We start from the raw sequence: 22,057 nt of genomic DNA on the forward strand, positions 1-22,057 counted from the left end.
GCAAACAAACATTTGTCTCTTTTTCAAAAGTTTAAACTGTGCTCCATGACAAGACAGAGATGACAGTTCCGTCTCACAATTAAAAGAATGCAAACATATCTTCCTCTTCAAAGGAGTGAAGCAAACAAATCAATATGTCTGTTTGGCTTTTAAGTATGCGAAGCACCGCGGCACAAAGCTGTTGAAGGCGGCAGCTCACACCCCCTCCGTCAGGAGCAGACAAAGAGAGAGGGAGAGTTTGTTTTTCAGTCAAAAATCAATACGTGCCCTTCGAGCTTTTAAGTATGCGAAGCACTGTGCAGCATGTCTTTTCAGGAATCAGCTTTACAAAAGATAGCAACGTGAAGATAATCTTTCAGCATTTTTAGACGAGCGTCTGTATCGTCTAGGTGTGCAAACAGCCCCCCTGCTCAATCCCCATACGTCAGGATCACAGATAGTCAGCGCAAGATTGACAGAAAAGTAAGCAATCTAGCTTCTCAGCCATCTGCCAATAGCGTCCCTTGTATGAAATCAACTGGGCAAACCAACTGAGGAAGCATGTACCAGAAATTAAAAGACCCATTGTCCGCAGAAATCCGCGATATATATTTAAATATGCTTACATATAAAATCACAATTTAAATGACCGCTACGCGCTCGTGTTGACTCGGCGACGCCCAGAGCAGAAAGAACGCGCTCCGGCCGCTCCAACCGCGCCATGCGGGGAGTGAGAGAGACGGCAATATCTCACACTCTCTCCCCCCTTAAAGAAATTAAATGGGCGCGAGTGAGACCACTGACCTCCCTCCCTTCTATTAGTTATAGGTTATAGTACGTTCGGCTTATCCATGAGTCCGGCTTATCTATGATACGATTTTATTTTAAAAATTCGTATGATTTTTGGTCTCCGGCTAATACATGAGTCCGGCTTATAGACAAGAACTTAGGGTACTTGTGGAGGATTTAAATGTAAAATTTAATGTAAATTAAAATTTGTTTTAAAAGTTAAAGGGTCAAAGTGAGTATAGAAGATATTCTTCAGAACACAAACAGAGATCACACAAAGCATGGCTTAAATAAATTAAACGGTGATGCAGTATTAAGTGCCGCTGACTCACAACATAAGGTCTTGCATTCAAATTCTGGTCTGAGCTCTAACTGTAAGAGTTTCTACACCCCAAATACATATATTTTAGGTTATATAGCATCTCTATGTTGACCTAGTGCGAGCATAAGTGTGCCATTCAACTGACTAATGCTTCATCCAGGGATACTTCCTACATTGCGCCCACTGCAGCAGAAATAAGCAGTGGGTCTCCACAACTGTACATTGGATAAGCAGGTTACAAAATAGATGGATGAATAATTGAATAATGAGTAGGTGGAGAAAGAATTCAACAAGTATCAGGAGAAATAAATTTTAGCATAATATCAATGAAATCAGCTTTCCACTAGTTCAGAAAATTGCAAAATTCAGTCAGGCTGCAACTGTATTCATGCATAATGAAACGGAGGACATGTGATCTATAGGTATCTAGTGTCAAAGAGACATACAGTATATGTGAACTCCACAAGGAATACTTTGTATACAAAGCTATGACAGACAATTTGGTGTCACTCATTATGTCCAGGCCTACCTTAGCAAGTGTTCCTTCAACACAGTAGCCTGCAATAATGACACCATTCCTTTTGTCAGTACACCAACTTTCAAACAATTCCCTGGACAGTCCACTCTGCATCATACCAGGTGAGGCCATTACTACACTGGGACCAATATCATCAAAATGATCCATGCTCTGCGGAGGAAAAAAAGTGTCAAGATATATCATTGTTAATGTCCACAAAATGTTTTATTCTTGAAATGTTTTGACAAAGAATTAAAATGCTTAATATTAATTTTATTTGCTAGAAAATTATCAAAAGCAAACTGAGGATCTAATTATTACTGTTTACCAGTTCAAGACAGCATATTAAAAGGCTACACTGAGTACAAAAAATTAAACGTTTTTACATTTTTTTTTTTGGCACAAACATTAACCAAAATCATAAATTCCAATCAAAGAATATCAGTTTAACTAAGAATGGAATCAAGAAAATATATAAAGAAAAATGTTTTGTCAAAGTAATTAAACCGTTAACATATATGCTATCAGGAAAGATGATCACATTTCAGAATATACAGAAACAATACTACTGAAGAAATCCAATCTGTCACCTGTATCCTCACTAACGTCTACAAATGAACATAGGTGAACATTCTGATTAGCTGCATCTCAGTCTTGTTTAGTGTCTTTTGTAGGCTGTAAGGCTCTACAGTGACTGCTTGAAATTGCCCAGATCATGACCGGAACCGCACTGCTATCGACACATAACATTTATGACAAGAGACCCAGAGAAAGAGACCCATTTTATATTGGTTAAAGACCCAATGAAACCCAGAAACAAAACGGTTTACCTCTAACATTTTATAAACAATGTTGTAGTATTCAGTGCTAAACCAGAAGACTAGCTGTGGCACAGTTATTGCTTTTGTTTATTTCAATACATTGTTTTTGGAAATCTGTGTCTATTACATTGTATTATAGTATATACTGCACTGTTGCTATACTTTGTTTCTATACAGGCTGGACTAACAAAAAAATTTGCTGTTATACCGTAATGTAACAAAATAAAATGTTATTATGTGCCATTTAAAAATGATCAAAGATACTATTTGCCACAGATATACCATAGAAACACATTCTACAGACATTATACTGGAGTATTACACAATGCATGGCCACTGTATTAGGACATCATCCCTTTATGAGGATGCTAGTCAGTGCTGACTTCAGTGTTTCTCGTATGTAACAGACTGCACAGCAAGCCTGAAAAAGTTAGATCACAATTTAAGAGCACTAGATCTGAAGCTGGCCAAGGCAGATTTTCCTTTGAAAGTTTTTTGCTGGAAACAATGGTAACTGAAAATTACCTGGCTGATGTATTAAAAGATTCAGGCAGCTTTCATCACATCTCAGGCTTACCATTAGTATCTATCAACAAGAACGGGGATTCTTCAGTTTTCAGAATTTTTGCCAACCCACCAGAAGACTGTCACCTGGCCCAATGCAATACCACATACATTTTTTTACTGACTTAAGCAGGACTTGGCTGCGTCCTTGACTGCTATAATCCATTAGTGACCAGATACGTGAATTCTTATGGTACCAATGTTGTACTGAAAGGAGGAGTCAGTTGGCTGACCCCAGTCTCTACAATAATACGTACTCTTTTCATTAAGCATCTATTTTACACTTCTGTGACACTGATGTATTCTTAAAGTTTTCCTCTTACTGATAACTTATGATAGCTCATTTGATGCCCAGTCGTATGTCACATTCAAACACACCTACATCTTCAGTCTTACCTATTATTCAATGAATTGACTTAGCCACCCTCCTTAAAAAATTTTTTTTGCAAATAATTGTTATTAATTTAACCACTCAGTTAGTGGTAGAAAAGTAAGGTACATACAGTATAACAAAGAGGACCATCAGTGTACACTTAACTTACTTTCAAGTTGCTGATGTGTTTAAAAACAAAGGGGTTGTTAATGTTGATGGCCTTACGAATCTTGTCATTCATTGCATTGACGTAGGTCTGGTAAACGGCCATGCACTTCTTTGCCAATGATGAAGCATAATAAATTGGAATGTCGTGGAGCTCGGGATGATTCTGCCAGTATTCATCTGTAAATTAAGAACAATTAAGTAAACCGGTACAGTGCTTAAAAAGGATATCCCCATGTATCTTGAAAAACACTTTCTATTTTAAATTTGTTCCTTACTCTCTACTCACCTAAAATTAAGAGAAGCTCCTGGGCTCTTCCCAAGGCAAACACAGGAATAAGACACCTTCCTTCTCGATTCACAATGTCATGAACAGTGTTACAGAATCTGGCTTCCCTCTCTTCCCTCTTTTCATGAATATGAGTTCCATATGTGGATTCCTGAAAATAGAAGAATGAAAAAAAATTTTAATAACAGCAATTCTTTGATCATGCCATTTTATAGCAGTGGTCTCCAATTTTGGTCATGGGGGGTTATGCTAGCTAGAGATTTTTATTCACACCACTGTCTAAATTACAAAATAGTTATTTTTGTTAATTAGCAAATTACAGGTTGACATTCAAAAATCCGGCCATCGATAATCTGGTCCCTTCAGATTTCCAGCATGGATTTTGGAGAGCATTTTCAAATTTACCGTGTTGGCGCACCACAGTTTTCTGGAGGCGCCGTTTATGTTTTGATGGCGCTATAGTCGATAATTAGTTGTTGGGTCTCTCTTGCACCTGCTAACAGGCGTTCCTGCTCATTCCTTCTCATTTTATCATTTATTTACTGCTGTATAGTCCCATTATGGATTCAGCAAAGAAAAGAGGTGGTGTAAAATGTAAACATTGTGCGTTGTCGATCCCAGAGAAGGTGGAAGTGCTAAAAAAAAACTTGATATCGGCGTGTCTGTGCGAACCATTTGTGAAACATATGACATTGGCTCTTCAACAGTGTATGATATTATAAAAAACAAAAACTGTTAAAGTTCTTTTCTGACAGTGGATCAAAAAAGTAAATGTTTGTAAGAATGTCAAGGACAGAGGGGAAAAAGTTCGGAACTGGACCAAGTTCTCATAACCTGGTTTAATCTTCGTGTAAGTGAAGGTGTGGAAATTTCTGGTGATTTATTAAAGGAACAAGCCAAAGTAGTTCATGAAGAGCTGGGATTGCAACACAAGTTTGAATATTCAGAAGGTTGGCTGCATCGTTTCAAGTTGTGAGATGGCTTATAGTTTTGTGCGGTGTATGGGGAAAAACGTTCAGCAAAGATGTGGCTGGTGCATATGTCGATGAATTTGCAAAGTTAGTTAGTGATGAACATTTAAGTTCTGAACAAGTGTACAATACTGAGGAGACTGCCTTGTTTTGGAGATGTACAGTGGTGTGAAAAACTATTTGCCCCCTTCCTGATTTCTTATTCTTTTGCATGTTTGTCACACAAAATGTTTCTGATCATCAAACACATTTAACCATTAGTCAAATATAACACAAGTAAACACAAAATGCAGTTTTTAAATGATGGTTATTATTATTTAGGGAGAAAACAAATCCAAACCTACATGGCCCTGTGTGAAAAAGTAATTGCCCCCTTGTTAAAAAATAACCTAACTGTGGTGTATCACACCTGAGTTCAATTTCCGTAGCCACCCCCAGGCCTGATTACTGCCACACCTGTTTCAATCAAGAAATCACTTAAATAGGAGCTGCCTGACACAGAGAAGTAGACCAAAAGCACCTCAAAAGCTAGACATCATGCCAAGATCCAAAGAAATTCAGGAACAAATGAGAACAGAAGTAATTGAGATCTATCAGTCTGGTAAAGGTTATAAAGCCATTTCTAAAGCTTTGGGACTCCAGCGAACCACAGTGAGAGCCATTATCCACAAATGGCAAAAACATGGAACAGTGGTGAACCTTCCCAGGAGTGGCCGGCCGACCAAAATTACCCCAAGAGCGCAGAGACGACTCATCCGAGAGGTCACAAAAGACCTCAGGACAACGTCTAAAGAACTGCAGGCCTCACTTGCCTCAATTAAGGTCAGTGTTCACGACTCCACCATAAGAAAGAGACTGGGCAAAAACGGCCTGCATGGCAGATTTCCAAGACGCAAACCACTATTAAGCAAAAAGAACATTAGGGCTCGTCTCAATTTTGCTAAGAAACATCTCAATGATTGCCAAGACTTTTGGGAAAATACCTTGTGGACTGATGAGACAAAAGTTGAACTTTTTGGAAGGCAAATGTCCCGTTACATCTGGCGTAAAAGGAACACAGCATTTCAGAAAAAGAACATCATACCAACAGTAAAATATGGTGGTGGTAGTGTGATGGTCTGGGGTTGTTTTGCTGCTTCAGGACCTGGAAGGCTTGCTGTGATAGATGGAACCATGAATTCCACTGTCTACCAAAAAATCCTGAAGGAGAATGTCCGGCCATCTGTTCATCAACTCAAGCTGAAGCGATCTTGGGTGCTGCAACAGGACAATGACCCAAAACACACCAGCAAATCCACCTCTGAATGGCTGAAGAAAAACAAAATGAAGACTTTGGAGTGGCCTAGTCAAAGTCCTGACCTGAATCCAATTGAGATGCTATGGCATGACCTTAAAAAGGCAGTTCATGCTAGAAAACCCTCAAATAAAGCTGAATTACAACAATTTTGCAAAGATGAGTGGGCCAAAATTCCTCCAGAGCGCTGTAAAAGACTCATTGCAAGTTATCGCAAACGCTTGATTGCAGTTATTGCTGCTAAGGGTGGCCCAACCAGTTATTAGGTTCAGGGGGCAATTACTTTTTCACACAGGGCCATGTAGGTTTGGATTTTTTTTTCTCCCTAAATAATAAAAACCACCATTTACAAACTGCATTTTGTGTTTACTTGTGTTATATTTGACTAATGGTTAAATGTGTTTGATGATCAGAAACATTTTGTGTGACAAACATGCAAAAGAATAAGAAATCAGGAAGGGGGCAAATAGTTTTTCACACCACTGTACGCCAAAAAGAACTCTAACAACTGAGGATGCAGAATCACCATCTGGGTTTAAAGCTTCGAAGGATTGCGTCACGGTAATGTGCTGCGGGTACCCATAGATGTAAGTTGCTCGTTATCAGGAAAAGTTTACATCTGAGGGCCTTCAAGAGTATGACACAGTTTCCTGTCTATTACCGTGCCAACAAGAAGGGGTGAGTTACCACCGATATTACATTGGATTGGTTTCAAAAATGTTTTGTTCCTGAGGCTAGGGCTAACTAAAACTCTGTAGAACTGTTTTATTTAGTTGGTGAACATTAAAATTTCATTTGCTTTTCATTTAGTGTTTAATTTTCTTTCTTTAAAGGACTGTACAGGCAGTCATTTTCTGTTAAATATATACAGCACATCCAAAATCCGGCATTTTCAAAAATCTGGCACTCCTCGGGTCCGGAGGTTGCATTTTAAATGTCAACCTGTACATAACAGCCTGCTATCATTCTTCTGTGTCCAAACTCCTAAAAGTATAAATTTTGCAGAAAAAAATGTAAGTGGGCCATAGTGTGTTTGCACCTCTCAAAATCTCTCTTTCTCCATATAAATATTGGATTCAGACAATCACTAAAAAGATGAATACATCTTAAAAGAGTAGAAGAGAAGAATAATTTTAACAATAAACTAGACTAAAATAAAGCCAAGAACAAATAAGTTTAAAGACTGATGACTTATGTGGCCTGAAAACTGTGACTGCAATAAGCAATTTTTCTGAATTTCATAGAGAAGTAAAATTCATATCAAGAAACGTTGAGGAATAGCTAAGGTAGATATAATGACTTAAAAAATTAAATAAGAATATTATACAAACATTAGCTTAACTCTCACATATGTAATCTCACACACAGGCTACATATAAATATATACCAAGCAAAATTGCTCAGCTATTGACTAATTTAAAACCTATAATTTTTGGGTCAGTAAATATGTGAACAAAACTAGAAAACTGTTAAGTGTGCAAAACCCCACACTTTATCATCTAATATAAGAGGATGTTAAAGCAAAAAGAACTAGTCAGAAAAGACTTGGATTAAGACATCAAAGTTTAAGCTAAGCTTAATCATTTTTGAAAAAGTTGTCAGAGCAGTGGGACAGGAAAATAAACAGTATGTTGTGAGAGGATATGACAGTAAATTTTACTAATGAAGATAACAAGCTAACCATTCAAGAATGCAAAAAGGCTGATCGGTAAAGTGAAGTGCAAAAACAGATCAGTAAAACATTGCTGCTTTGCATAGAGTGTCTGGAATAACATGATGCCAAAATTAGTGTAGATAAAACAACCAACCATTCTTTGACAATCAAATGTTAGCTTTCCCACAAACAAAACCTTTTTAAAATTAATTCAAATTATATTTGAATATTGAAGTTTGATCCAACAGCGCTTGAATATTGATACAGTAATCCCTCCTCCATCGCGGGGGTTGCGTTCCAGAACCCCCCGTGAAAGGTGAAAATCCGCGAAGTAGAAACCATATGTTTATATGGTTATTTTTATATTGTCATGCTTGGGTCACAGATTTGCGCAGAAACACAGGAGGTTGTAGAGAGACAGGAACGTTATTCAAACACTGCAAACAAACATTTGTCTCTTTTTCAAAAGTTTAAACTGTGCTCCATGACAAGATAGAGATGACAGTTCCGTCTCACAATTAAAAGAATGCAAACATATCTTCCTCTTCAAAGGAGTGCGCCTCAGGAGCACAGAATGTCAGAGAGAGAGAGAGAGAGAGAGAGAGAGAGAGAGAGAGAGAGAGAGAGAGAGAGAGAGAGAAAAAAGCAAACAAAAATCACTAGGGCTGTTTGGCTTTTAAGTATGCGAAGCACCGCCGTATAAAGCAGCTGCAAGGATGTACAATGTAAAGGTAGTCTTTCAGCATTTTTTAGAGGAGCGTCTGTATCCTCTAGGCCAGGGTGCGAACAGCCCCACTGCCCACACCCCCTCTGTCAGGAGCAGAGAATGTCAGAGAGAGAGAGAGACAGAGAAAAACAAACAATCAAAAATCAATACGTGCCCTTCAAGCTTTTAAGTATGCGAAGCACCATGCGGGAAGCATGTCGCTTGACAAAGCAGCTGCACAGAAGGGAGCAATGTGAAGGTAATCTTTCAGCATTTTTAGACGAGCATCCGTATAGTCTGGGGTGCGAACAGCCCCCCTGCTCACACCCCCTCCGTCAGGAGCAGAGAATGTCAGAGCAAGAGAGAGAGAGAGAGAAGCAAGCAATCAAAAAATCAATACGTGCTGTTTTATCTTTTAAGTATGCGAAGCACTGTGCAGGAAGCATATCACTTGACAAAGCAGCCACATGTAAGGAAGAGAGCAATGTGAAGGTAATCTTTCAGCGTTTTTTGAGGAGCGGCCGTATCCTCTAGGGGTGCGAACAGCCCCCATGCTCACAATATATTTGAGGAGTTTAATTTAATATTTAATACGCGCTCTGGTTGGGTAGCTTCTCAGCCATCTATCAATAGCGTCCCTTGTATGAAATCAACTGGGCAAACCAACTGAGGAAGCATGTACCAGGAATTAAAAGACCCACTGTCCACTGAAACCCACGAACCAGCGAAAAATCCGCGATATATATTTAAATATGCTTACATATAAAATCCACGATAGAGTGAAGCCGCGAAAGTCGAAGCGCGATATAGCGAGGGACTACTGTATTTTAATAGTACCACTGTGCTTGCCAACAATTAAAAAGTTAGAAAGTAAATCAGTCACATGGTGAAACTGGAAATACTTACAATAATAAGAATATCAGGCTTGACACTAGGTATTTCTGCTGCCATTAAATGCCTGTCCTCCTGTCGAGAGAAGTCTCCAGTATACAGCAGCTATAAAAAATAGAAAATCTAATTTATTGACTAATATTTTGAACATTCCAATATTAATTAAATTAAAAAAAAAAAAAAAAAACAACAAGACAGCATCTTCTGAGTTTTTATATATATATAATATATATATATGTTAGGATTCAGCTGGTTGGATATATATATATATATATATATATATATACATACACACACACACACACACACACACACACACACACATACATACATACATATACACTAGAACCTCTGGTCACAAACGTTTCAGAACACATACAAATCGGGTTACAATCAAAAAGTTTGCCAAAACTTTGCATCTGTTCATGACCACACGCTCTGGTGGCAAACAAAAACACTGGCAGCCAGTTTCCCTACACGTGTTCGTATGCGCCAATTAGGGAATCCATTCCCGGATGGGTTTATCCATTCCTGGGAATTTGGGAATCCCGCATTTCATTCCCGGGAATCTCACATGTTTTAGAACAACCAACACTTATTTTTAATAAAACTACTGCAATATGTTGACACAAATAAAAGACTAACCTTATTTACAAGCAGTTCATGCTGTCATACAAGTACATGTATCTTTAGTTGTGGTAATAAGAGCACAGAAAACAGAACGTCCTCACAGGTGGCGCAGTGGTAGTGCTGCTGCTTTGCAGTAAGGAGACTGTGGAAGATTATGGGTTCGCTTCCTGGTTCCTCCCTGTGTGGATAGCACTTTGAGTACTGAGAAAAGCGATATATAAATGAAATTTATTATTATTAAAGTATCCAGCGTGCGGTCGTCCATGCAAGAGCATACCTTCATGCAGAAGTACGCCAGCCGCTAAGAAAGCACGCTCTGCCTCCACTGAAGTAGGCGGCATAATCATCAGATACTGATACACTTGTTCTAAACAACGCCCGCGCTTGTCGTTGCGCTGAAACACCGCCATTTCAGCTTTTACTGATGCATCCAGTTTCTTGTCATCATTCTGTAATGGCAAGTTTCTTGGCACAGATAATGTGGATGCAACAGACTGACGCATTGCAATTTCAAGTTGCTGTTCAAAGCTGTTGTCTGATGAAGTGCAAGCTGCAGCAATGGCGCCACCTTAATTATTTTCACTCTGTTAGTTCTTGATCGATTTTTACACGCTATATATGCGAGCTTGGCCGTTCCTGTTTTCCCGGGAATTACAGCAGTTTCATTCCCGGGAATGAAAAATGTCCGGGAATGGATGGATTCCCTAGCGCCAATGATTTCCCATTCTCCGTTTCCCATTTTCTTTTGTTTGCGTATACAGGGCCTAACAAAGCAGCTGATGTTGCAAAAGGAGTTACAATGTTTACCAAGCACAGGCCTCAAGTGCTGGAAGAGGTGGAAAAACTGTTGCTAGTGTGGATGAACGAGAAGCAACTTGCAGGGGATAGTGTAAGCGAGCCGATCATGTGAGAAAGCCAGGAAAATCCTTCTTCACGTGCGAAGGTGAGGAATTTAAAGCCAGTAGAGGATGGTTTAAAAAGTTTTGCAAGAGAAGTGGCATTTAATTTTTTTTCACTGTGCTTAAAACTCACAAAAAAAAGTGTTTACAGCGAGCGGTTCATAAGGGTCTAGCGCGAACGCTTACAATGTTAGTTTTCTCTATAGTTCAAGGTTTTCTCAGTGTTATTCAATGTTTTTACATTTAGTTTACTATTACACTGTGCATTCTATGGTAAAATTAACTATTTTTGTGCTTAAAAAATAGATATTTACATACAGTTTGTACGGTCTGGAACAGATTAATTGTATTTACATACAATTTTATGGGGAAATTACGTTCAGGTAGCGACCAAATCAAGTCGCGTCCAGAGTTTTGGAACGAATTACGGTTGTGACCAGAGATACCACTGTGTGTGTGTGTGTATTATATATATTGTCACACACGTGTGTTTAGGAGGCAGCTAAAGGGCTTAAATACAGGTAGTTCCATGCCAGACCAGGGGGTGGCGGAGTGCACTAATTTTCCCTCTCGTTCTTTTACAGACCATTCTAGGGAAATCCCACCCAGCTCTGGGGCAGCCACTGATGTCACTTCTGGTTCCGGTCTTGATGACATCATTTCCGCTACTGGCCTTTAAAGCTGCCATCTTGCTACCTGGAGATCAGTTCTGTTTTGGACTCAGTTGAATGAGCATGTCTCTGTTTTTTGATCACTTTAGCAGCCGTAAACGATTAAATGGGTGGCTGCCCCAAACCTTCTCGATGTCTTTTGGTCGTTTTTCTGACTATATATATATATATATATATATATATATATATATATATATATATATATATATATATATAGCACCATGCAAAACACATTTTTATATGTAAAGTTCAGAATCTGATTTCATATAAAACTTCAATTTGTATACTTAGTCATTGGCTCATTAAATTGACATGTAGTATGCTGCCATTAATAACATAGTCTAATAAGCATTATGGAGTGGACAAACTTAACATAAAACACCTAACTAATATCAAGGACCTTATAAAGGCTACCCTTAGCCTTTAGAACAGCTTCGTTCCATTTTTGTAATGTGTTCTGAAGTCTATAATGTACCATTCTTTAAAAGTATAGCCTCCAGTTTTATGAAGGGCCAAGAAAACAGAAATCTACTTTGCACTCTGCATTCCAGAACCTAACATGAAAGTTCAGATTTTCAGATCTGGGGATTGATGAGGTCATGGAAAGTGCTTTAATTTATCCTGGTGTTCTTGAAATCATTGTTTCATTAATTAATAGTGTTTAGGAGGCATTATCATAATGGAATATCATTGGGGTATATGGCTTGTACCATGAAGTGCACCTGGTCTTGTAAAATGGACTCATATTGGATGGCTAATTCTACCACTGTGGATCCCATTGCAAAGTTTAATAGATTACAAGAGACATTACAAGTTGAAAACATTATTTGGCTTTCTCCAAACATAAATCCATCCAGAAGTAGGAAACAGGGTGAAGATGACTTATTAGACCCTATTACTTTTTTTTTTTACAGCACCCAGAGGTCTAGAATTTGTGCTCATTTCACCAAGTTATACATCTGTGCATGCGGGACTTGAATGTAACACTGACTCCAGCTTTGTGAAGCTTACAACATACACTTTTTATTAAAACTGAGATGTTGATTCAGTTCTGTGGTGAAGCCCAAAGAGGTAACTTTGAAACATTTGGCAACTGTTGTATGAAGTGTTCACATATCTCCTTGATAATTATAAGCTGTGACTTACAACTAATGTTTCTCTTTGCTGCAGCACTTTGTTAATGTTTGGCACATACTGTTATTATGTTTGGTACGTTCAATAATGTTGAAGTTTCTGTGACCAATTCACCTACAATTCAGACCTTGACTATTAAGCCACTGAAAAACATGGCTGCTTCGTGTTGCTTTGAATACTCATATACCACATCTCTCTTATAGATGACACAAAATCCTAAATAGCACTCAACCAAATGTTACTCAAACTTTACAGGGGAATTTGCGATTGCAGTTTAGTTACTTATAAAATTAGTCCATATTCATGTGGCATTTCTGTTATTTTGCCCATTCTCTGTACTTCATGAATAACAACTAGCTCTCACAGTGCAGAATTTAGAATGTCTGTAGCATCCATTAATCCTACAATTACTTGTCATACTAGGGCATTCAGGATTACATCCAATTTGTTATGATATTTTTACTTGATATACTGTAAACATTCTTTAATACCTTTCCATCAACAAAATGATAGTAACAGAATACAGAGAAAGGAACCAAAATAAGGCTGACAGCCAGGTTCCAGCTCTTTCCCCATGCATGAATTCCAAAGTAGGTGTTTCAGTTTATGTCTCCATTATAAAATATATTATATATATTGCTACAGATATGGCATGGGGAAAGAAAAACAACAGAAATGACCTGTTTACTGCACGGATAATAAATGAAGTAAATCCTCACCTTTACACCAGCTATCTCAATCATGAACATGGCAGCTCCTAAAACATGGCCAGCATGGTAACACCAGAACTTGATCCCTGCTACTTCTCTCACTTCATGGAAGTTAATTGTTTCAATTTTGTCCATGCTCTCCTCCAGATCTGTTTCTGTGTATAACATGTCATCTGCGGAAATATTACTATATACAAAATAAGATGCCATGAGAAAACAAATATTGTCCAAATGTACACAAAGGAATTCAATACTCATTTTCAGCTTAGTACTAAAATTAATCATTACTAGTCATTATACATCTCATTTTATACTTTTCATAATGTATGTGACTTTGTATGGGATGTTTTCCTAAGAATTTCCAAATATCAACATCTTATGAGGTGTTTAATTCACTTTTTTTTTCATCTAATGCCTAAACCCTAATTTTCTTTAGAAACAATAACACAATGAAAGGTACAGTAATTGAAAATTTCAGAAATTACTTACTACGTTTGTACTGCAATGTATTTTTTTACTTGGCTCCTGTCACATAAGCAGTTGATTAACTTTACAAATTATTATTTTTCAGTACAGGGTCTCAAAGACTTAGAGTCCTCCCTGACAGCTTCAGGTGCAAAGACAAATTAAGCATGGAGGATACATCAGGGTATAATCATTCACAAAGCTGTGTTCCTTTATACGCAGAAGCACACAGACAACAATGATAACTCCACTCAGAATGTGTCAGGCTTAAAAGTCCAACTGTAGATGTGAAGCAGCAATATTAACCACTGCAACAAAATGTCACTGTAAGCATGCAGCAATTTTCTTTCTTGTTTTCAAAGAACAGAAGAATGAAGAGAACATACCTGACTTTCACATAATCTGACAGAAGCCACCTATAAATAGCTTTAGTTGCATGAGTCATGAAAGTCCTCCCTTTAAAGCTTGTCTTTTGTAAAAACCACGGCAAAGCCCCACAGTGGTCCAAATGGAAACTATAAAAGAGATAACATTTTTCTACGGTTGATTTTAAATGTAAAAAGCATAAGAGAAATATTAAAACATGACTCACTGACTGATGAGGAGCAGATCAATCTCTGCAGGATCAATCAAGTCAATATAAGGTAGAGCATCCATTCCCTCAAGACCAGGGTGTATACCACAATCCAGCTGTAAGACGTGAAAATGAAACAATTTACTGAAAGATTACACAAAATACAACAATTTGGAAAAAATGTTTCCAACATCTGTAAATAAACATAATTCCTTTAATGCACTACTAACTCCAATAATAAAGTCTTTCAATAAGGTGCTTCATGAGAGGCTAATTATGAATGAACAAGAGGAAGGAATCTACTGTATATTATATGGAAGGGTAAATTGTTAAGTAGGTGAGGTAAAATGCTGCTGTGCAAGAATCAGAGCACTGTTATTTTACTTATTTACATAAAAATGTAAAAGTAATTTTTACAATATAGAATTCATCTCTGCAGACTTGTTTTGATAACCTCATTACAAAAGCTACTTCATTATCCTTTGGATTCTGCACTGGAGCATTTTCATCAGAGATAGCCACATTTAGCATGAGTGGAAAAGCAAATACATACAACAATCAAGTCAGCAGAAAATATAAAAGCATCATGTAGGGTGTTGGCGCCAGACAGGAACACCATGGAAGAGTGGTCAGTAGAACAGAATTATGGCGCCATACTTGGAATTCTCTGTATAGCTGTAGTACCAAAAGCTCAGAGAAGAATACCAAAACTGAATTAAAGACTTTAGTTGTAACAGCTATGAGGAACTGATTTAAAGGGAATAATATTCTAATCTTAAGAAAATGGAGATTAAGAACTGAAATAACAGAAGTCGTCAAACCTTTGCAAGAAGTACTTACAGCACATTCTGTCAGAGATATTTTAAAATCAGTTCTTCAACAAGAACAGTGAGACAGTGTGATATAGTAGCATGGCATTTTAAATCACAATTTTGCTAGTTCAATCCCTATCATCAACTCAATGTGTTAAGTCACATAGTCAGCCAGCACTCTAACTGTTACATAACATATGAAGTCAGATTGGGTTAGAGTGTCTGCCAAATACAGAAAAACAACACAAATACAAAGGTACTTATGAAATGTAATTAAAATGCAAATTTCACACAGAAATTAACCAGTAGTGTTATTAAAAGCAGCACTGTGCACACCAACAAATCAAAACTTGATAATATTTTGGTAATTGGTAAGTGACTAAGACAATCAGCTATTTTGGGCTAACCTGCCTTATTCTCATAAAATCATTTTTATTTTTACATAAAGCTAAAGACTCACCATGATTTTTCTCCCTTTAAACTCAAGGATAATACATGATCGACCCACTTCCTGTCCAGCTCCTCTGTTGAAACATATGAAACAGTACAACTTGTAAAAACACAATTATGTATTACCACATCCTTTACTAGACTGGACACACTTTGCTATATATATATATATATATATATATGAATGAATGGAAGAGAAGGTCTGTGATACGGTTTGCATATTTGCAGCTGGAGATCCACAAAGGGAGAAAATGAATCATGTATCATAAAGTAGTTTTTATTCCTGAGCTTTCAGCCCCTACCAGCAGCCTTATCCTCTGATGAAGGCCCCCTGGTAAGGGATCTCCAGCTGCAAATATATATATATATATATATATATATAAATAAATATACAGTGCAGCATCCGGAAAGTATTCACAGTGCATCACTTTTTCCACATTTTGTTCTGTTACAGCCTTATTCCAAAATGGATTAAATTCATTTTTTTCCTCAGAATTCTACACAAAACACCCCATAATGACAACGTGAAAAAAGTTTACTTGAGGTTTTTGAAAATTTATTAAAAATAAAAAAATTGAGAAAGCACATGTACATAAGTATTCACAGCCTTTGCCGTGCAGCTCAAAATTGAGCTCAGGTGCATCCTGTTTCCCCTGATCATCCTTGAGATGTTTCTGCAGCTTAATTGGAGTCCACCTGTGGTAAATTCAGTTGACTGGACATGATTTGGAAAGGCACACACCTGTCTATATAAGGTCCCACAGTTGACAGTTCATGTCAGAGCACAAACCAAGCATGAAGTCAAAGGAATTGTCTGTAGACCTCAGAGACAGGATTGTCTTGAGGCACATATCTGGGGAAGGTTACAAAAAAATTTTTGCTGCTTTGAAGGTCCCAATGAGTACAATGGCCTCCATCATCCGTAAGTGGAAGAAGTTCGAAACCACCAGGACTCTTCCTAGAGCTGGCCGGCCATCTAAGTTGAGCGATCGGGGGAGAAGGGCCTTAGTCAGGGAGGTGACCAAGAACCCGATGGTCACTCTGTCAGAGCTCCAGAGGTCCTCTGTGGAGAGAGGAGAACCTTCCAGAAGGACAACCATCTCTGCAGCAATCCACCAATCAGGCCTGTATGGTAGAGTGGCCAGACGGAAGCCACTCCTTAGTAAAAGGCACATGGCAGCCCGCTTGGAGTTTGCCAAAACGCACCTGAAGGACTCCCAGACCATGACAAAGAAAATTCTCTGGTCTGATGAGACAAAGATTGAACTCTTTGGTGTGAATGCCAGGCGTCACGTTTGGAGGAAACCAGGCACAGCTCATCACGAGGACAACACCATCCCTACAGTGAAGCATGGTGGTGGCAGCATCATGCTGTGGGGATGTTTTTCAGCGGAAGGGACTGGGAGACTAGTCAGGATAAAGGGAAAGATGACTGCAGCAATGTACAGAGACATCCTGGATGAAAACCTGCCCCAGAGCGCTCTTGACCTCAGACTGGGGCGACAATTCATCTTTCAGCAGGACGACGACCCTAAGCACACAGCCAAGATATCAAAGGAGTGGCTTCAGGACAACTCTGTGAATGTCCTTGAGTGGCCCAGCCAGAGCCCAGACTTGAATCCAATTGAACATCTCTGGAGAGATCTTAAAATGGCTGTGCACCGACACTTCCCATCCAACCTGATGGAGCTTAAGAGGTGCTGCAAAGAGGAATGGGTGAAACTGGCCAAGGATAGGTGTGCCAAGCTTCTGGCATCATATTCAAAAAGACTTGAGGCTGTAATTGCTGCCAAAGGTGCATCAACAAAGTATTGAGCAAAGGCTGTGAATACTTATCCATCCATCCATCCATTCTCTTCCGCTTATCCGAGGTCGGGTTGCGGGGGCAGCAGCTTGAGCAGAGATGCCCAGACTTCCCTCTCCCCGGCTACTACTTCTATACTTCTAACTCTTCCGGGGGAATCCCAAGGCGTTCCCAGGCCAACTGAGAGACATAGTCCATCCAGCGTGTCCTGGGTCTTCCCCTGGGCCTCCTCCCGGTTACACGTGCCCGGAACACCTCACCAGGGAGGCGTCCAGGAGGCATCCTGATCAGATGCCCGAGCCACCTCATCTGACTCCTCTCGATGCGGAGGAGCAGCAGCTCTACTCTGAGCCCCTCCCGGATGACTGCGCTTCTCACCATATCTTGAATACTTATGTACATGGGATTTCTCAGTTTTTTTATTTTTAATAAATCTGCAAAAACCTCAAGTAAACTTTTTTCACGTTGTCATTATGGGGGTGTTGTGTGTAGAATTCTGAGGAAAAAAATGAATTTAATCCATTTTGGAATAAGGCTGTAACATAACAAAATGTGGAAAAAGTGATGCGCTGTGAATACTTTCTGGATGCACTGTGTATATATATATATATATATATATATATATATATATACATACACAAAATCATTTCATCAGTATTTAAGGGTAACTCCAACAACCCACAATAGAAAAACTAAATACCCGAAATTCTCAAAAATGCTTTGACTGATTTGATTGAAATTTGTGGATGTTATACAAAAAAGAAAATTAGCTGCACCATGTTTTTCTTATTTGTCAATGTGTGTGGACAATAATGCTGTAGTGAGTGGGTTACTCCTATGCATGGCATCTTTTTCTCTTTCTTTTTTGCTGAGTGCTGTGAAGGAATCGTACACAGACATTTACGCAAATGGGAGCTGAAGTGGAAGGACAAAAGTTCTGAAAAGCTCAAGGGAAAAAGCGCTTAGCAAGATGCATCAATTGGTACATGCTGTACTCCCTAATTTGTCGGCTTCTACTTAACCCTTTTAGCCCTTATGATGCATATCTGATGGAGATTGGGGGGGTGGTACTATTAACCCCTTGGATTATTGATCTCACCTATACACAGTATATATACTTTAAATAATAGGGTGGGTGACGGTAGACCTCGGTGGTAAAATACTTATATTTTGGAGAACTGCGGTGTCCCCTTAGAGGGCACACCACATACACTCCAGATTGCAAAGCAGAAACAGGTACGTCACTGTACAGAATACCGGCTCACGTCAAGCCCTGGGTACAACACAAGCAGAGAGTGACAGCATGCCTTGGTCAGTTTAAACACTTGCACAACTCATTAAAGGGGTTCCCTGTGGCCAAAAAATAGAAGGGGTGGACACTGTACATAGTTCACAATATTATTGATTTTCATGTGTTCTTATCTGTATAATGCTTAAAATGTTCAGTTCATTCAATGGGACATGTAAATTGTAAACATCAATGCTGTATATAATAAGTTAAAAAAAAACATGATTCAGTTTATATTGCTTTTGATCTAAAAACTCTAAAATTTGTGAATTTCCCCCTGGGATTAATAAAGTATCTATCTATCTATCTATCTATCTAAAACATTGTAATGGTCCAAAGATTAGAGATTAAAGCATTACATTAAACTTTGATTTAAGATAACATTTTTATAGGATCTGCTACTGAGTTAAATGATATGTATACCCAAAATTCCCATTATTCCAACTAATTACCTGTTTCAGTTCAAAAGAAAACAGTTTCCTGTAAATTGTGTTTTGCAGTGACCATCAACAAAAACCAAATAACTAGGAAAAGCAGGAACTGATCTACAACAAGAATGTTTTTAGTCATGGGCAATTGTATGTAGCAGATTCAACAGTAAGGAGCTCCAGTGAACAAATTGTATCATCTCCAGGTAAATGTAAAAATAATAATAATAAATAAACAAATATTGTATAAATAAAAGTACTCAATCCATTACATAGTCCTTCTGATACATCTCATGAAGCAGCAATACTATAATCAAGGCCCATTTTCTTAGGAATCTGCAACAGAGCTAGTTTTTTTGGTTATTGAAGACAAATGAGAACAGCAAGCAAACTGAGATTGCGTATTCAGCTGACTCCTTTATCCTAGGCAACTTACAACATCTGGGATACAATTAGTTACATTTCTTCTGTTTATCCAATTGGAGCACCGACGGGTAATGTGACTTGCTTATGGTCACACAATGTCAGTACCTGGATCTGTAACCCACATCACCTGAGGATTTGAAATCCAAAGCTTTACACACCACTACATTTTCTGTATGATAAAGAAATACATTTACTATATAATGTAGAGTTTGCTTAAATTGGATATATTATGATTTGGAATAGCAGTAAAACCGAATACAGTTATTGGCCCTGCGACGCTCAGGTATCTTGTCAAGGCCTATTTCTCGTCTTGCGCCCAGCGCTGCCCAGAAAGATGAACAGTTAAGATAAAGTCTGAAGTGAATTAAATGAGCCTGAGAATATTAAGTTTCTTTACCCCATTTTAGCATCCAGGAATTCGCGGTCTGAAATTGTATGAGATCGTTCACGTTATCATGGCATCAATGTCTGCAGCTACAGCAATTTTAAATAGAATATGCAACGATCCAACTGCAGTGCAAACTATTCTTTAGACTGGACCTTAGCTAGTAGCTAAGTAGTTCTGCCCTGCTTTTTCCCTTACAGCCTCTTCTCTATAAAATAAAGACCACATATTACCTTTCATCTCCGAAGATGCAAAATCACTATTGCATTGTGACAATTGACAATTAATTGCTGATTTTTTAATATCGTGTGCATGTCTATAAAATTATTTCCTCTTGCATCCTTTTACTTTATTACTTCAAGGCTAAGATTAATAAACAAGCTGCAAGAATTCTCAGTGTTTTATGACTGTTACAACTAATGTGCCTTTTAATCTCAGCACCGTTACTTAAATCCGCATATACAAGTGTACTTTAAAAGAGCAAACTACAACACAGGATATAACATCACCGACACGAGGAACAGCAGATGTGCGGAACAGGTGTTATTCGCCTTCGTTTTGTCTACCCTCGTGTCGCTCGAGATTTATACAGCTAGATGGAATTCAAGGATCATTTCTAAAAACTACACAAGAATTACCAGTCATTTTTGACACCCTCTGCCGCAATTGCTTTGATCTATTGGGTATACACATCAGCCTTATGCGCTAAGTAGTTTTCTCTTAATACAACAGAAAATTTACAGTGGACGAAATTGTAATATTTATTTCGAAGTTGCATTCAAATATCCGACCATGCATTTTAAGAGGTGCGTTTAATCAATCCCCACGTTACAGTTTACTATTAACAGCCATTCACTCACAAAGGTCTGATTAGAAGCTGGTCGCTTTCCTCAGCCGGTACCAGGCTATCTGCCTTCCTTTTTGCAGCCATTCTGTTTCAGATAAACGACGAGAATTACTAATCTAAAGCATAATCTTTGCCGGCCGGACGATGATCAAATTTCTACCAAAACGACAAATCAGACCGGCGGAGGCATGAACGCTGCAGCGAACGCACTTCCGCTCCGATCGCGTTATGTTCGTCTGGGAAACAAAGCCTTGCGTTGCACTTAGTTCCGACATTACATCCGAACATTCGTTTTCCTGTCAGGAATGGCACAATTAAGAAATATCTCAATGATCAAAACCGTTTAATCCCAGTAACATCAGCCCTAAACTAGAACAATAAACTTCTTAAACGCAAATAGTTCTCCAATCCGGCATTTTTAAAAACTGTTTCTATTCGATCCAATGTGTTTTCATATACACATGTAGCTAAGGCGCTTTTGTGGAAATAAGACGTCTCGTTATCCAGCGGGTGAGCAGAATTCCATTTTTAAGTGTTATGCTCCTGATTACCTACAGACACAACTTCTCCCCATACTGCTGTTTAATTTTGGAATAATAAGCCTTAGAAGGAAAAAAATATTTTTTGAAAATTGTTATAGCGATAACTTTCTTTTGGTAAGTCAACTTAGTTAGGATATAGCGGGTTGGATAATGAATGGATGGATTTATAAATTATTTTTTAACATATTCTGACTTCTAGCTTCGAAGTAATTTCGTAGTATGTACCGCTGTAATGGGAGCAATGTCTGGTGGTCTACCCTTGTTAAAGATATACTGTATGCTTAAAAATAGTCATGAAAATCTTGCAACAATTTCTGTCAACGGATTAGCACAGCAGAGAAAAATGTATCAAGTTTATAAAGGGTCTATTAAACCCCCCTCCTGTTGTGCATTTAAAGTGGGAGTCGTGGAAAATGGTACGGTCTTTTACACTGAGATAGAATTTGACGAATAAAGTGAACGAAGAAAAAGATCATTCTTAAACGTTGTCCATGCAACAGTTTAATACGCTGTATCGTTTTTTATTTTTAATAAAATTTCAAACCTTTCTGAAAACATATTTGCATCTCATCATTATGGGTTATTAAGTGTAGCAAAATCAATGGCAAAAAGGCCAATTTACCCATTTAAAATTAAATCTAAAATTCAATGAAGTGT

General features: G+C 38.3%; 1 protein-coding gene across 1 annotated transcript in view; it reads right to left on the minus strand.

Annotated features, from left to right (window-relative positions):
- The window catches only part of cpsf3 (cleavage and polyadenylation specific factor 3), a 35,516-nt gene extending 14,435 nt beyond the window's left edge, over window positions 1–21,081 (minus strand). The window contains exons 1-9 of the mRNA XM_028796881.2: window positions 20,872–21,081; window positions 15,691–15,754; window positions 14,437–14,534; window positions 14,231–14,359; window positions 13,389–13,566; window positions 9,351–9,440; window positions 3,820–3,970; window positions 3,535–3,710; window positions 1,620–1,778 (exon numbers count right to left, since the gene is read on the minus strand). Of these exons, the coding sequence (XP_028652714.1) occupies window positions 1,620–1,778; window positions 3,535–3,710; window positions 3,820–3,970; window positions 9,351–9,440; window positions 13,389–13,566; window positions 14,231–14,359; window positions 14,437–14,534; window positions 15,691–15,754; window positions 20,872–20,942 (1,116 nt within the window). The 5' untranslated portion in view covers window positions 20,943–21,081. The remainder of the gene's footprint in view (window positions 1–1,619; window positions 1,779–3,534; window positions 3,711–3,819; window positions 3,971–9,350; window positions 9,441–13,388; window positions 13,567–14,230; window positions 14,360–14,436; window positions 14,535–15,690; window positions 15,755–20,871) is intronic.
- Between the last annotated feature and the right edge of the window lie 976 nt (window positions 21,082–22,057).

This window comes from Erpetoichthys calabaricus, chromosome 3 (genome assembly GCF_900747795.2).
Source record: "Erpetoichthys calabaricus chromosome 3, fErpCal1.3, whole genome shotgun sequence".
Lineage (NCBI taxonomy): Eukaryota > Metazoa > Chordata > Cladistia > Polypteriformes > Polypteridae > Erpetoichthys > Erpetoichthys calabaricus.